The sequence below is a fragment of the Piliocolobus tephrosceles genome, chromosome 15 (genome assembly GCF_002776525.5).
Source record: "Piliocolobus tephrosceles isolate RC106 chromosome 15, ASM277652v3, whole genome shotgun sequence".
In the NCBI taxonomy this organism is placed as follows: domain Eukaryota; kingdom Metazoa; phylum Chordata; class Mammalia; order Primates; family Cercopithecidae; genus Piliocolobus; species Piliocolobus tephrosceles.
The window spans coordinates 105,130,476-105,147,358 of record NC_045448.1 but is presented as its reverse complement, the minus strand read 5'-3'; the positions used below and the strand labels follow the sequence as shown (position 1 = coordinate 105,147,358).

At 42.4% G+C, this 16,883-nt stretch overlaps 1 protein-coding gene across 1 annotated transcript in view; it reads right to left on the bottom strand.

Moving 5' to 3' along the window:
• The window catches only part of TXNDC9 (thioredoxin domain containing 9), a 17,151-nt gene extending 1,093 nt beyond the window's left edge, over positions 1-16,058 (bottom strand). The window contains exons 1-4 of the mRNA XM_023211400.1: positions 15,819-16,058; positions 12,953-13,173; positions 7,319-7,437; positions 1,892-2,146 (exon numbers count right to left, since the gene is read on the bottom strand). Of these exons, the coding sequence (XP_023067168.1) occupies positions 1,892-2,146; positions 7,319-7,437; positions 12,953-13,141 (563 nt within the window). The 5' untranslated portion in view covers positions 13,142-13,173; positions 15,819-16,058. The remainder of the gene's footprint in view (positions 1-1,891; positions 2,147-7,318; positions 7,438-12,952; positions 13,174-15,818) is intronic.
• Between the last annotated feature and the right edge of the window lie 825 nt (positions 16,059-16,883).

Sequence of the window (16,883 nt, the reverse complement as noted above, 5' to 3'; positions counted from 1 at the left end):
TGCAGTGGTGTGATCACAGCTCACTGCAGCCTCCACTTCCCGGGCTCAAGTGATCCTCCCACCTCCGCCTCCTGAGTAGCTGGGACTACAGGTATGTGCCACCATGCTCAGCTAATTTTTAAATTTTTTGTAGTGATAACATCTCACTATATTGCCTAGGCTGGTCTTGAACTCTTAGGCTCAAGTGATCCTTCTGCTTTGGCATCCCAAAGTGCTGGGATTATAGGTATGAGCCACTGCACGAGACTTATTTTCCTTTTTATCGTTAATTATGGATGAACATTTGGTTAACACAGTGCTTAGTTGTCATCAGAAATGAGAGAAACCATCACACACCTGCTGATATGATGCATCACTTCCATAACATACCTGTCAACAATTGATCATCTGAATCAAATCTTGAGGAAAGATAAGACAAACCCAAACTGGGAGATGTTCTCCAAAATAAACAGTTTGTACTCTTCAAAAACATCAGCCTTAAGAACCAAAGAGTAACAACGGGAACTAGAGACATAATAACTAAATGTGCTGCATCTTTGGTATAAAGGACAATATTGGGAACATGATAAAATTTGAAATACGAGCTGTAAATTACACGTTAATTCCTGTTTTAATAATTGTACTGTTGCTATGTAAGAAAATGTCCTTGTTCTTAGAAAATACACATGGAAGCCTTTAGCAGTAAAGGGACACAGTATTCACAGCTTCCACTCAAATGGTTCCCAAAATACTTCATGGCATCTGTAAAGACAATGACAAAACAAATATAACATGCTTAACATTGGGTAATATGGGCAAAGGGTCACTGAGGATTCTTTGTATCAGTTTGCAGGGGGTGGTTTCTGCTAGTTTTTTGTGGAGACGAGGTCTCATCTCACCATGCTACCCAAGTTGGTCTCAAACTCCTGGCCTCAAGCAATTCTCTCCTCAGCCTCTCAACGTTTGTCATCTTCTGGGATTACAGAAGTGCCCCACCCAGCTGCAATTTCTTTAAGGTTTAAAATTACTTCAGAATATATAACTTTAATAAATATTAATATTTTATGTTAATATTAAGAAAAATGACACCAATTTCTACAACATAGGAATGATTTTGGCATGTGTAGGAGAATCAGAGAAAAGACGGGAGGGAAATGGGGGAGAGAGAAAAATGGGAGAGAAACTTCTACTTCTTAAAAGGCACCGTGACTCTGGAATGGTAATTGCACAATTTTACCTGCTACTTTTGCAAATCAAGAAAACGGCAAAAAAGACAAGATGATAAGCTCTGATTTGTGGAATTAGATAAGTTATGTGTCTGAAGAAGTGGACAAAGAAATGGAAGTTGGATTTTAGATTGTTTTCGAACTAAAACTCTTCTTCATAGCCAGTAATGTAAGCTAGGCATAGAAACCTTTTTGTATTCATCAGCCTCTATAAGTAAAACAAGTATCTGTATTAAAAATCTAGTATTTTAAAATATAACTTTCTTTGCAACAGTCTGCTTTTAATTTTTATTTTATCAAAGAGAATCACTTACGTCAGTATCTATTTGAGTAATCTGGCTTAAATTAGGGAACAGTCAACTCTGGATTGCCATTTTAAATTTCCAGATTAATACAAAATTAGTGTCAATAGCATATGTTAAGCTGAAAACTTTTACAGTCAGGAGTACTGTGAGACTCAATTTTACCTATAAAATCAGTTCTATCTGTAAATTTGATTTTGCTGTAAAATCACGCTAACAATACACACTTCAAGAAATACGGTTTTCCTTTGAAAAACATATTTGAAAACTTTGTACACCTCAGCCAAAACGCCCTAATTTCACATGTTACAATTACAAAAATCTTCTGTAAAAATATCAACTATATATGAATTAAAATCAATCTCTTCTTTTGTTAAAAGTTACCTGTAATTAAGAATGTCAGAACAACCGAGTCTCCATTCTAAACTTTCTGTGGTGAAGTCATCTGTATTTCCCAGGTCAGTAAACCCAACAACATAATCCTGTGTTTTCCCGTCTTTTACCAGTGCTAGTGTGGGAATGACTTTGATACGTAGTCTCTCACAAAGGAAAGGTGCTTTTTCCACATTCAGCTTCAAAAATTTGGTCTCGAGGTGTTTCTTGGACAATATGGCCAGATGTCTGTCTAGTATTTTACATCTGTAAGTAACCACACATAGAAAATTATAAGCTAAAACCACAGATCACTTTTTTCAAAATAAATGTCAGTAAGGGAAATCTAATTATATAGTTTTTCTGTTGGCTGACTCTCATAACATGGCAGCCAACTTGCACTTGAGTCAGATGAACTCACTTCCGGATCAGAGGTTAGTTGCCTCTGATGGGAAAACAGCCTATGAGATTCCAGAAAGTCAGATTTGAATTAATGATATTCTCTTTTAAAATATTAAACATATGCTTTAAGTCATAAAGGAAGTTGTCCTATCTCTCATACAAGAAACTTGAAGAGGAACAAATTGAAACTTGAGAGAACTCAGAAGAGACTTACAAGAGTCAGAAATGCATACATGGTGCCATATTTGGAAGTCATGAAGAAAAACTGAATGGCATCGCCAAGGAAAAACTTTTTACTCCTAAATACGCAACTCTGTCAGTAAGACGCACATTAAGACTAAGGGTTACTAATAATATTTAAATAAATGTGGCCATTATGCTTCTAGGGAATTAAAAAATACCAGTAGTAACCTTTTTTTTTTTTTTTGAGGTGGAGTCTTGCTGTGTTGCCCAGGCTGGAGTGCACTGGCGCGATCTCGGCTCACTGCAAGCTCTGCCTCCCGGGTTCACACCGTTCTCCTGCCTCAGCTTCCCGAATAGCTGGGACTACAGGCGCCCGCCACCACGCTTGACTAATTTTTTGTATTTTTAGTAGAGATGGGGTTCCACCATGTTAGCCAGGATGGTCTTGATCTCCTGACCTCGTGATCCGCCTGCCTGGTCTCCCAAAGTGCTAGGATTACAGGTGTGAGCAACCACACCTGGAAGCCATCTTCCAATGAAGAGGGAAACAAAAGTGAGATTTTCTTGGCTGGGCGCAGTGGCTCACATCTGTAATCCAGACTGGAGTGCAGTGGCGTGATCTCGGCTCACTGTAACCTCTGCCTCCTGGGTACAAGCACCCACCACCAGGCCCGGCTAATTTTTGTATTTTTAGTAGAGATGTGGTTTCAACATGTTGGCTAGGCTGGTCTTGAACTCCTGATCTCAAGCAATCCACCTGCCTCAGCCTCCCAAAGTGCTGAGATTACAGGCGTGAGCCACCACACCCGGCCTGCAATTAGCCTTTAAAATATCCAGATGAATCAAAATTCTTTGGCAGTGGAGTTGGAAAACATACAGCTGTTCTTATGCTCAAATAAAGCTTGAGAACTACCTCTTTAGATGACTATTACACAAAATACTTCATGGTTCTTTTTACCAGTAAGCTTTTTATGCACTTGATGTAGTTTTTTCTGAACTAGGTTTGGGTCTAACATAAATTATGTGTAACCTTGGTGCCTCATCACTTTTCCCCTGGATATATCTTGTCATATGTCACTCATGTAGTTCAGTGATGAGATTTCAGTGAAAAATGGTAAGAGAGAACAAATTAATAAATGGTTTTTAAATAAAGCTCAAAACAAATGATAAATGAACCATCATATGAGAAATATGTTCCTGAAAATTTGTAAATAAATCAACTCCATGCTTTAACTGCAATAAGGAACGTATTTTTTTTTTTTGAGATGGAGTCTTGCTCTGTCACCCAGGTTGGAGTGCAGTGGCACAACCTCTGCTCACTGCAACCTCCACCTCCTGGGTTCAAGTAATTAATTATCTTGTCTCAACCTCCTGAGAAGCTGGGATTACAGGCGCCCACACCATGCCTGGCTAATTTCTGTATTTTAATAGACAGGGTTTCACCATATTGGTCAGGCTGGTCTTTAACTCCTGACCTCAGGTGATCCACCTGCCTTCGGCCTCCCAAAGGTGCTGGGATTTCAGGTGTGAGCCACCACACCCGGCCACGAACCTATTTTAAATAAGTCTATGATTATACCATTTGTTAGTCAATTTCCTTTTTTTTTGTTTTGAGACAGAGTCTTGCTCTGTTGTCAGGCTGGAGTGCAGTGGTGTGATCTTGGCTCAGTGCAACCTCTGCCTCCCAGGTTCAAGCAATTCCTCTGCCTCAGCTTCCTGTGCAACTGGGACTATGGGCACATGCCACCAGGCCCAGCTCATTTTTTGTACATTAGTAGAGATGGGTTTTCATCATGTTGGCCAGGATGACCTCGATCTCCTGACCTCGTGATCCGCCTGCCTCAGCTTCTCAAAGTACTAGGATTACAGGCATGAGCCACGGCACCCAACCCGTCAATCAATTTTTAAAAATCCAAAACAACAGTCATGGTATAAATAGCTATAGGCCTTTATGTACATTTAAAAATAAATAAAAGAGCATAATTAGATTGTTTATAACACAAAGGAAAAAAGCTTGAGGTGATGGATACTCCATTTACCCTGATGTGATTATTAAACATTTCATACCTGTGTTAAAATATCTCATGTACCCCATATTTACCCACTACTACCCACAAAAATTTAAAAAATAGCAACAGGCTTAAAACATGGGTTCAGCCGGGCGTGGTGGCCTGTAATCCCAGCACTTTGGGAGGCCAAGGCCAGTGGATCACCTGAGGTCAGGAGTTCAAGACCAGCCTGACCAATATGGTAAAATCCCGTCTCTACTAAAATTACAAAAATTAGCCAGGTCTGGTAGCGTGCCCCTGTAGTCTCAGTTACTCAGGAGGCAGAGGCAGGAGAATCGCTTGAACTCAAGAGGCAGAGGTTGCAGTGAGCCAACATCGTTGTCACTGCACCCCAGCCTGGGCAACAGAGAGAGACTCTGTCTCAAAAACAAAACAAAACAAAACAAAAAATCCAAAAAAACATGGGTTCAAATCTTTTTTTTTTTTAATTTTTATTTAGTATCTGAGTGATACTAGGTGAGTCACTTCATTTCTCCAAATCTTGGTTTCCACACATGAAATACAGGAATAAGAAGTGCCTCTGAAGATTATTGTGAATATTCTAGGGATAATATACATGAAAGCATCCCACCTACTATGCGCTAGAAACTTTGCTAATATATAAAGTTAACTGGATGATTTTGATTTTTCAGTTCTGTTTGAAGGTGAGTACTCCTGGTGATGCACTGTTTATACACCGATCAAACGTATTTATTGACTACTATGTGGCGGGCAGCTGCCTTAGGGCTATGATCCCAGAGCACAGTGGGCCACAATACAGGCAAATGCTCTGCCTCTACAAAAACAACAATCTAGTTGGGGAAGACATACAAAAAGCAAGTGAGGCCAGGTGCCATGGCTCATGCCTATAATCCCAAACACTTTGGGAGGCCAAGGTGGGTGGATCACCTGAGGTCAGGAGTTTGAAACCAGCCTGGCCAACCTGGTGAAACCCCTTCTCTATTAAAATACAAAAATTAGCCGGGTATGGTGGTGGGTTCCTGTAGCCCTGGCTACTCGGGAGGCTGAGGCAGGAGAATCACTTGAACCTGGGAGGTGGAGGTTGCAGTGAGCCGAGATTCTGCCATTACACTCTAGCCCGAGTGACAGTGTAAGACTCTCTCTCAAAAACAAAAAAACAAGTGGACAAATAATATGTTACACACTAGTATATCTATATATCACTTCATCATATTTGTCAGAGGTTGGCAACTTGAGGAATGTGTGCCAATGGGAGATGGCTGTGTACCACAAGGGCAGAGGTTTCTCTGATACCTTTCTACCTTCCTGATCCCTTCTCTCACTGTTCCTCACAAGGGATTTCACCATCTCAATATTTTCTTTCATTTTTATTCTCTTAGTCAATGAATACCAGGCAATCAATTCTTGAAAGGTGTTAACAATGAAGCTGTTGGGTTGTGAGATGAAGACAAAGGGGCAGGCAGACCACAGAAATGAGAGACAGCAGGGCCAAAACCACAGTGAGTGCCAGAGACTCTAGAGCACAGTGCTTGTCTGTCCCGGGTAGGCAGGTGCCAGTCAGCAGATGACTGCCATTATGGTTCCAGCTATGCTATTAGTAAGTTTTCCGATTTTTTTAAAGAAAAATTCCGAATGTGGATATTTTCTAAAGGGGTTATCTCTCAATTTTTAAGTGTTAGCAACTAATCAAATCTGTGCACAAAACCCCACAAAGGCTTGGGTCCTTTGGTTTAAGATAAGCCTTTTTTTGGGGAGGTATTAACATTTTATAAGAGATCGGCCTCCTTAGAGAGATTTGGAGACGTAGGGTGGTCTAAGAAAAATCACTTCTCCTTCCAGCCAAGACTGGTATATCACAATACTAGAGGGAAATAATTACTGTCATGCTGATAAGAATTTTAAGTGGGCTGGGTGCAGTGGCTCAAGCTTGTAATCCCATCACTTAGGGAGGCCGAGGCAGGTGGATCACGAGGTCAGGAGATTGAGACCATCCTGGCTAACACAGTGAAACCCCATCTCTACTAAAAATACAAAACATTAGCCGGGGGTGGTGGCAGGTGCCTGTAGTTCCAGCTACTTGGGAGGCTGAGGCAGGAGAATCGCTTGAACCTGGGAGGTGCAGATTGCAGTAAGCTGAGATCTCACCACTGCACTCCAGCCTGGGTGACACAGCGAGACTCCGTCTCAAAAAAAAAAAAAAGAATTTTAAGTGTACGTTTCTAAGATGTTTTTAGAGTTAGCTAGTGAAAACACAATTCAAAAACATAAGCTATTTATATGGGAATACTGACTTTCAGTAATATTCATTTATACTTTTGTAAGTAACTGTTCTTTAAGTTACTCCTTAAAATAATGATTAACTCCCCCCCCCCTTTTTTTTTGAGATGGAGTCTCACTCTATCGCCCAAGCTGGAGTGCAGTGTCACGATCTCCACTCACTGCAACCTCCGTCTCCTGGGTTCAAGCAATTCTCCCACCTCAGCCTCCCCAGTAGCTGGGACTACAGGTGCCTGCCACCACATCCGGCTAATTTTGTAGTTTTAGTAGAGACAGGGTTTCTCCATGTTGGCCAGGCTGATCTCTAACTCCTGACCTCAAGTGATCCGCCCCCACCCCTCGGCCTCCCAAAATGCTGGGATTGCAGGCTTGAGTCATTGGACCCCCACCTGCTTAATACTAAATAACATATGAGACAGTACAATGAAACAACTTAGGAAGTTTTTCCTTTTAGTTTTCTTCATTTCTCTAGTAAGCCAGTGTATCTTTATCCAAACAATTCATTGTGGTTTTTTTGAGAAAAAGTCACAGATGGAAACAAAGTTACCTGAACGCCGAGTCTCTGTAGAAATGGCAAACCACTTTTTTACTCTCCTTGACTTCTTGAAAAAAGTCTCTTTCACTAGGGATTTCTCTGTATTCCCCATGTCCTTTAGAAAGCCATTCCTAATTTGGAGAGAAGCAAAACATTACACATGTGAAATCTCTCTTTCAGCACCACTTGACATTTTAAGTGTCCAAATCACCATCGTATTTTGTAATGAATTTAAAAACAAACAAAAAAAACACTTTTTTTTTTTTAGCTCCTTCAAGTAGGGACTGAAGGAACACGACTCTCAACAGCTGTTGCCTGTTCCCAATATCGTGGCTATATCACAATACTGGAAGGAAATAATTACTGTCATGCTGATAAGAATTTTAAGTGGGCCAGGTGCGGTGGCTCAAGCCTGTGCCCAGCACTTAGGGAGGCCAAGACGGGCAGATCATGCCTTTTTTTTTTTGAGACAGTTTCACTGTCGCCAGGCTGGAGTGCCGTGGTGCGATCTCGGCTCACTGCAACCTCCACCTCCTGGGTTCAAGCAATTCTGCTTCTGCCTCCCAAGTAGCTGGGACTACAGGCAGGCGCCACCATGCCCACCTAATTTTTGTATTTTCAGTAGAGATGGAGTTTCACCATGTTGGCCAGGATGGTCTCGATTTCTTGACCTTGTGATCCGCCTGCCTCAGCCTCCCAGAGTGCTGGGATTACAGGCGTGATCCACCATGCCCGGCCCAAAAGTTTTTTGTTTGTTTTTGAGAATGGGTCTCACTAAAGTTGCCCAGGATGAAGTGTGGCGGTGGCATGATCATAGCTCACTGCAGCCTCAACCTCCTGGGCTCAAGAGATCCTCCCACGTCAGTCTCCCAAGGAGGTGGGACCACTGGCGCATGCCACACCATGCCTGGATAATTTTTTTTTTTTGGTAGAGACAGTGCTTTACTATACTGCCCAGGCTGGTCTCAAACTCCTAGGTTCAAGCAGTCCTCCCACCTTGTCCTCCAAAAGTGCTGGGGTTACAGGCATGCGCCACTGTGCCTGGCTGAAGTCAATTTTATCTTGTAGAGAAATGAATTCCTTTTAGCAATTTACTTTCCTGTTTCTACTGTCAATACAAAATTAGTTTATGGACAGTGAATGTCTCTACAGCATGGCCTGGGTTCAAGACAATTACCTGTCTTTGTAGCTTAAAACATCTGTTTTCTCAGAACTTTCAAAATAAAAGTTTAGACTTAAGAGACTCAGAGTGTAAATATCACTTAACTGTATCCATGTACTCCTAAACTACTAAAACCAGAAGCATTTGATCCACGTTACTACAAATAAGTCTTTTAAAAACAATGCTCATGAGGCCAGGTACAGTGGCTCACGCCTGTTATCCCAGCACTTTGGGAGGCCGAGGTGGCGGGATCATCTGAGGTCAGAAGTTAGAGACTAGCCTGGCCAACACGGTGAAACCCTGTCTCTACCAAAAAAAAAAAAAAAAAACAGAAATTACCTAGCCGTGGTGGTGGGCACCTGTAATCCTAGCTACTCGGGAGGCTGAGGCAGGAGAATTGCTTGAACCTGGGAGGCAGAGGTTGCAGTGAGCTGAGATCACGCCACTGCCTGGGCGACAGAGCAAGACTCTGTGTCAAAAATAAATAAAAATAAAAATAATACTTATGAGATAAACCCAATTCGTCTTGGGGAGAGATGGAGGATACTACAGCTCTGAAGCTCAAGAGCTCTATCTGCTTCTGATAACCACCTTATAAATGTTTAAAAAGCATCTATACCGGCACTAATTGTTAGAAAGGTCTTCTCACACTGAACTGCAATACATCTATAACTCTGGTCTGTGGATTCCAGCTTGGGCAAAGATGAAAGTTTTAATCTCTTTCCCATGTGGGCCCTTCACACATCTCATATTGCCTAAGTTTTCCCTTCTCCACACTGAACACTTGCAGTTCCTTTTAACTGTTCTCATATGACAAGATTTCTAGAGTTTCTCCTCTTCCAGGATATCATCTAAACACACTCTAATTCACCCATGTCTTCCTAAAATGTAACAGAGGTCTGAATCCAGCCTCCAGAAGGGGTCCAACCAAAGAGCCAGGAAGGCCATCTCCCTGCCTCCTCTGGACGTCAGTGAACGTGGCCCAGACTGTATTAATAACTGTGGTGTCCAAATCACATCACTTACATCGAGCGGACATCCCGCAGGAGACCCTCGTATTTTCTTATGTGAAATTTCTATACACAGTGTAACTCTCAAATACAATTCCTCAATGACACATGACATTTCACGACTGCTTTCACAACTTACTAATGATATGTGCCCTTAAAAAGTATTTGTTAGGCTGGACGCAGTGGTTCACACCTGTTATCTCAGCACCGCGGGAAGCTGAGGCAGGCAGATCACTTGAGGACAGGAGTTTGAGATCAGCCTGGGCAACATGGCGAAACCCTGTCTCCACAAAAAACATGAAAATTAGCCAGGTGTGTTGGCACACACCTGTAATCCCAGCTCCTCAGGGGCTGAGGCACAATAATCGCTTGAACCCCGAAGGCAGAGGTTGTGGTGAGCCAAGATTGCACCACTGCACTCCAGCCTGGGTGACAGAGCAAGACCCTGTCTCAAAAAAAAGTAAAAAAAAAAAAAAGTATGTGTCTTTAAAAAAAGCTGCTATTTCTAGGCTGGGCACAGTGGCTCATGCCTGTAATACTAGTACTTTGGGAAGCTGAGGTGGGCGGAACACCTGAGGTCAGGAGTTTAAGACCAGCTTGGCCAACATGGAGAAACCCCATCTCTACTAAAAATACAAAAATTAGCTGGGCGTGGTGGCAGACGCCTGTAATCCCAGCTACTTGGGAGGCTGAGGCAGAAGAATCTCTTGATCCCGGGAGGTAGAGGTTGCAGTGAGCCAAGACTGCCACTGCACTCCAGCCAGGGCGACAGAGCGATACTCCATCTCAAAAAAAAAAAAAAAAAGCTATTTCTTTTTCATTATTTATTCTCAGGTATTTAACCAAGAGGTTGAAGACCCGAACCTGTCCTGGCTTCTTTGAGGGAGGATGTGGCCATTCCGAACCTCTCTACCAATGCTCAGGGCCTCTGCTGACACATTCACCACACCCCTGTGCTCTCAGCATAGCCCCTTTAGGACAGTGTGTGCTCCTAAGGCATCAGCAGAACAGAATCAAGCAGGACAGGCCTACCTGAGGCATGGCAGCTGGGCAGCACCTGGCTCTCAGTGGCTGTCACCCAAGCCTCTGCTTAACTCCTATTTCTCACCTTATCCCTCTGTTCTGCTCCCTACCTAAGTGCGCCAGCTCTAGTTAATAGTAGGAGGGTGCTTGGCTGACAGGAGAATATAGATTCGCCTAGGCCTATTAAGTGCTGATCTCCCCATTACCCTCATGGATCAGAAAATCAAGATTACTTTATCATCTAATTACTGTATCATCTCTTATAAAACGAATATCTACACAAATCACTAGGTTTCTTGCCTATTTCCAGAAAACATTTTAATAAAAAAGATCTATTAAAATGCAATGAAAGTTCTAAAATAAGACCTGAATTATTCGATGATAAATTCATTTTAAATTGATTTATACATTAATAAAAAAAGGCCTATAGCCGGTTTGCCTTAGTTGGTTTTAATTATAAATATTCAGACCACTGTTTTGAACTGCCAAAAAGTTCCTTTAAGACATGATTTAATGTATATTCATTACAGCGAATCAGGTGAATTCAGTCTCTCTGCAAAAATATCCTAGTTACAAATAATTATTTGTAGTTGCACATTAGCAATTAGTACTTAAATGTGACCATGAAATATGAGTTTGTGGTAGAACCTAAACATATATTACCTTAAATTCCAATAATCCGTCCTCTGCATACTAATTATCAGCCCTATACTATGACCTGGTGTGGGGTGGCTCATGCCTGTAATCCCAGCACTTTGGGAGGCCGAGGCAGGTGGATCACTTGAGGTCAAAGTTCGAGACCAGCCTGACCAACGTGGTGAAACCCTGTCTCCACTAAAATACAAAAATTAGCTGGGCATGGTGGTGGGCACCTGTAATCTCAGCTACTTGGGAGGTCAAGGCAGGATGGGCAACAAAGTGAGACTCCCTCTCAAAAAAAAAAAGAAAAAAGCAGCCTATTTTCTAAAATAGGGTACATGTAAAAGCCATATAACATACTCTACTTTAGAAAACTCAAAATATAAAAATTTGGACTCATTCATAAAAGATTTCCTTTTGTAGTAACCCTTCTAAACATATCAACTCTTCTAAACATGAGGGTGTAAACATATAAAGTGATGCTACGGCAATACAAACAAAACTCCTTCTTTTTTTTTGTGGGGGAACTGGGTCTCGCTTTATTGTCCAGGCTGGAGTGCAGTAGCATAATCTCAACTCACTGCAACCTCCCCCTCCGAGTTCTAGAGATTCTCTTGCCTCAGCCTCCTGAGTAGCTGGGACTACAAGCACATACCACCACACCTGGCTAATTTTTGTATTTTTAGTAGAGACAGGGTTTCACCATGTTGGCCAGGCTGGTCTTGAGCTCCCGATCTCAGGTTGCCTGCTCGCCTTGGCCTCCCAAAGTGTTGGGATTACGGATGTAAGCCACCATGCCCGGTCAAAACTCCCTATTTCTTCAGAAAAGTTAAGCCTCATGTTTAAGTCACAGGCAACTGAAAAGGAACCAGAGTTGGTGATAATGTATTTCCATGTAACCCAATGGAAAAATGTTTTCATTAAAATTCAATTTACAGAATTTTGGCCGGGTGCAGTGGCTCACGCTTGTAATTACATCACTTTGGGAGGCTAAGGTTGGCGGATTACTTGAGGTCAGAAATTCAAGGGCAGTCTGGCCAATATGGTGAAACCCCATCTCTACTAAAAATACAAAAATTAGCCGGGCATGTGATGTGCACCTGTAATCCCAGCTACTCGGGTGGCTGAGGCAGGAGAATCGCTTGAACCCGGGAAGCGGAAGTTGCAGTGAGTCAAGATGACATCACTGCACTCCAGCCAGGGTGTCACAGCGAGACTCCAGCTCAAAAACAAGAAAAAAAATTTACAGAATTTAATCCGTTGGTTTCAATCAGAGTTTACAACTCTGTGTTTATTCTACACAAACATTCTAAGAGGCAGCGAGGATAGACTTGTGGCCACCTTTCTTTGTTACAAAGCATGCATTCTTTTGACTATGCCATGTAATTAAATATTTCATTGGAAATGCCTGAAATAATTTTTTCAACATAAATTGACTTAATAGCTCTTATCTCACCTGTCTTACCTTGTTTGCTTTGAAAACAGCTAAATTTTGATAGGCTTTAATATTACCTGAAATGGAAACCAATGACTCCCTAGCCTTCCATTCAACCAAACAAATCCAAGCTCAGAAAAATGATCTTGGGCAGATCTTTCTTTTACTCAACTGTGGATTCATATAGAGACTGGGCTAATTTTGAACGTGTCTTTAAAACATACTTTTTCTGGGCAAAATTTTAACAGTAATAGGTACTCTAAATTCCAAAAACCCTAAAAACAAAGAACGAAATGTAACTACTACGGCACATGTATACGTAAGTTGTTAGGCGCATACTGTTATAGCAATTTCAGAAAGCAGGGCAGAGAGGTTACTTGTTTCTGCTGTTGAGCTTTCCTTAGTGCCTCAAGTCTCTTTTCTTTAAGGCGTTCCAATTCATCCTCATCCATCTGATCCAGTTTTTGAATTTCAGAATCCAAATGTTCTTCCACTAGTTTAGTAGTCTGAAGCAGATGATTCTCCAGGACTTTGGAAAACATGTCAACAGACGCATCAGCTTCCATTCTTCCGAATGGTGCAGAGTTCAGCCTGGGTGCTGGGGAGAAGATTTACAAACTACATTTAAAAAAAAGGCAAACAATAAGCAAGCTTTTCTCTACCATTTTCAAAAATTCTGGCACAAGTGTGTCTACTCTATGGAGTATTCTAACGACATCCAACCACCTGATGTTGGGCTTAAGAATTTTTATGTGTTTTTAAATTTAATTTCCAATAGGTTCTAGTCACACCACTCAAACACTACTTATAGCAAATTTAGGGTGCTTCTGATTTAGCATATGTTCTACTACACTAAAGCCAAGGCAAGTCTTTAAGACCATCACCAAACCACAGATAAATGAGTTGTGAAGTTATACCTAGTGATATGTACTGATAATCAGTGTTCTTTACCAATGGGAAAGAGAAGTCAGAAACAACTGTGAACAATAGAAAGGTATACCTACTGAGGTTTTACACACATATATATATATATTAAACCTTAAACACAGAGTAGAGTTGAGCAAAACACATATTTTTTCATGGCTGCTGCCCAAATGAGTTTCATTTAACTCCGAAGACGTCTCATTACCATTTATGTAAAGAACAGTGCCTGGTGTTCCCTAAGCATTAATGTCCATTCTTGTTCTCCCATTCATTACCTAACAAAAAAAATCTATGAGGCCACAAAAATTAATACTGGTTTCCATTTACTGACAGTGTTCTTAACTTTGATGGAAAACACTCCAAATACTTTTTAAAACTTTGGGTTTTTTTTTCCACCATCACTTCTCTGTACAAAATAAGAGTTTCAAAATAGAACTCATTCAGATTAGAAACGAAGACCTATCTCAATTAGAGTCATGCATCACTTAACAATGGGAATACATTCTAGGCTGGGCGCTATGGCTCACGTCCATAATCCCAGCACTTTGGGAGGCCAAAGTGGGCAGATGACTTGGGTTCAGGAGTTTGAGACCAGCCTGGGAAACATGATGAAACCCTGTCTCTACTACAAATAGAAAAATTAGCCAGGCCTGGTGGTGTGTGCCGGTAGTCCCAGCTACTAGGGAGGCTGAGGTGGGAGGAGGATAGCTTGAACCTAGGAGGCGGAGGTTGCAGTGGGCTAAGGTTGCACCACTGGCACTCCACCCTGGGCAATAGAGCCAGACCCTGTCTCAAAAAGCAAAACCCAAAAACCCACAAAAAATGGGAATACATTCTGAGAAATGTGTCATTAGGTGATTTTGATATTGTTTCAAACATTATAGACTATATTTACACAAACCCAGATGGTACCGCCTGCTACACACCTAGGCTATACCATACAGTCTATTACTCCTACTACAAATCTGTACAGCATGTTACTGTATTGAATACTGCAGGCAATTGTAACATAATGGCATTTACGTATCTAAACACAGAAAAGGTACAATAAATACAGTATTATAATCTCATAAAACTGAAATGTCCTTATGTGGCACATGACTACATATTTTTAAAACAATGAAGTATTTTGTACGATAAATTTTATATCAACAATTAGAGGGCAATTTTATGTGTATCTCAGGATTATTACTGCAGAAACGATTTATAATTTGCCTATTAAAGCAGGAGGCTGTTGCATGCCAACAAACTATGATACATTTGCAAATAATACCGAAGCACCCCAAACTTTATAATAAACTGTGAATTCATTCACTCAGCTTCTGATACAGATCCTGACCCACGCGGGCCCTCTATAAACGTTGAGCTGAAGAGAAATATTCTCGCAAACTTCAGTTCTGGTTCCTTTTTCTTTACAGGAAAAGCATTTGAAAAGCATACTTGATTTCATCTTTGTATCTCCACAGAACATAGCAGGTACTCAATACATATGTATTTAACCTTGAATGAACACGTGCCTAACTTCCGTTCAAATTACTACACTGCTGAGTTTCAAAAGTATTTGAGTTTAAAAAAACAAATTGTAAGCTCCTCGTGAGTGCTATAAAATTGGAAAGGTGCTGCATTTCAAATACAGCAAAGATTTCCACGCTCCCTACCACCCAAGAAAAATGTCAGTAGTACTGTAACCCTCAGTGAGAAAGCTGGAAGGAGAAAATAAGATACTGAATTGCACGTTGGAAGCTGTGTTCCAGGGATAAGCACAGAGAATGCTTATCCCTGGAATTTTATAGGATGAGGCCAGAATTTAATTATGGGATAACTGGAAACAGATGCGATTAAGAAGCGCTATTCTGGGTGTAGGTGTTGGTGGTTAGAGCATTGAGAACGGGGTAAAGAGACGATGCAATCCCCCGTTAGCTTTTCATTCTTCAAATCACAGCCTCTGATTCTTCCTTTTTACAGCTCCGCAGGTGCTCCTTTTACGGGACACCGCGCGTCCTCAAATTCCCTAGTCATTTCCTGGACACCCTTACAGGTATCCACCAAAAACAATCAAGGGGCCTGGTCCTTAATCGAACCCCAGGTACCTCCCCAATGGCATCCCGGCCACTCCCTGAGCCCGGGGAGACAGAGGAAGGCACGGTCCCGGCTGCCTCAACTTCGACGCCTCCTGGTGCGCACGCGCAACAGCCTCCGCCAGGACCCCGACACCGGTGCTGGGGCGGCGCCCCTCCTCCGCTCCGGCTGTGGAGCAGCAGAATGTTCACCAGCACGCGGACGTGGTGATCGGATTTTTCTCACTACCCTCTGCCTCACCTGAGTTCTCGGTGACGTCTGAGAAGTGAGAGAGCAGCAGTTTCAAAAGAGAGGTCCACTCCGGCTTTCGCCTTGCAGTAGCTGCCAGCGGCTGCAAACCGGCCGTCACATCCGCCTCCCTATTGGCTGCGGACCTCGCGCGATATCACGTTGGACGCCAGAGGAAGGGGCGGGGGGGGGGGGGGGGGGCGGCTGCCGAACAGTTCTGCGCGTGCGCCTCCCGCCCAGCGGCCCGTAACCTGAGGTGTCCGACCCTTGCTTTCCTCCCAGTATACGGCCGAAATGGAAGGCCGCAAAGCATGGTGGGAGTTGCAGTTTCTTAGTGCGCAGGCTGGCGTGGCCGGACTTTCTCAGGACTGTACTTCGGTACTCACGGTCCAGTGCGCGAGACTGGAAATGAGACAGCTGTGCTCTTGCTCAGCAGTGACGCTTGAAGTGCGTTACCATTCTGTTAGTATTGAATAAACATTTTTCTTTTTTTTGTTTTACTTTTTTTGTTTTAACATTTTTCTTTTTCTTAAAGTCTAGGCATAAACATATACAACACAATTAACTTTTGCATAGTTAAAACCCAAAATATCACCGACCATATCCAGATATAGAACATTTTCCACCACCCCTGTAGGTTCCCTCTTGACTCTTTTTTTTTTTTTTTTTTTTTTTCTTTTTGAGACGGAGTCTCGCTCTGTCGCCCAGGCTGGAGTGCAGTGGCCGGATCTCAGCTCACTGCAAGCTCCGCCTCCCGGGTTTACGCCATTCTCCTGCCTCAGCCTCCCGAGTGGCTGGGACTACAGGCGCCTGCCACCTCGCCCGGCTAGTTTTTTGTATTTTTTTTAGTAGAGACGGGGTTTCACCGTGTTAGCCAGGATGGTCTCTATCTCCTGACCTCGTGATCCACCCGTCTCGGCCTCCCAAAGTGCTGGGATTACAGGCTTGAGCCACCGCGCCCGGCCCGCCCCTCTTGACTCTTCTAAACACAGGGATTTTTAGAACTTGCCCTCGCTTTGAGGGTAAAGATGAAGACCTACGTTAGGGAATTGATCGGGTGTGTCCTGTTCTATGTTT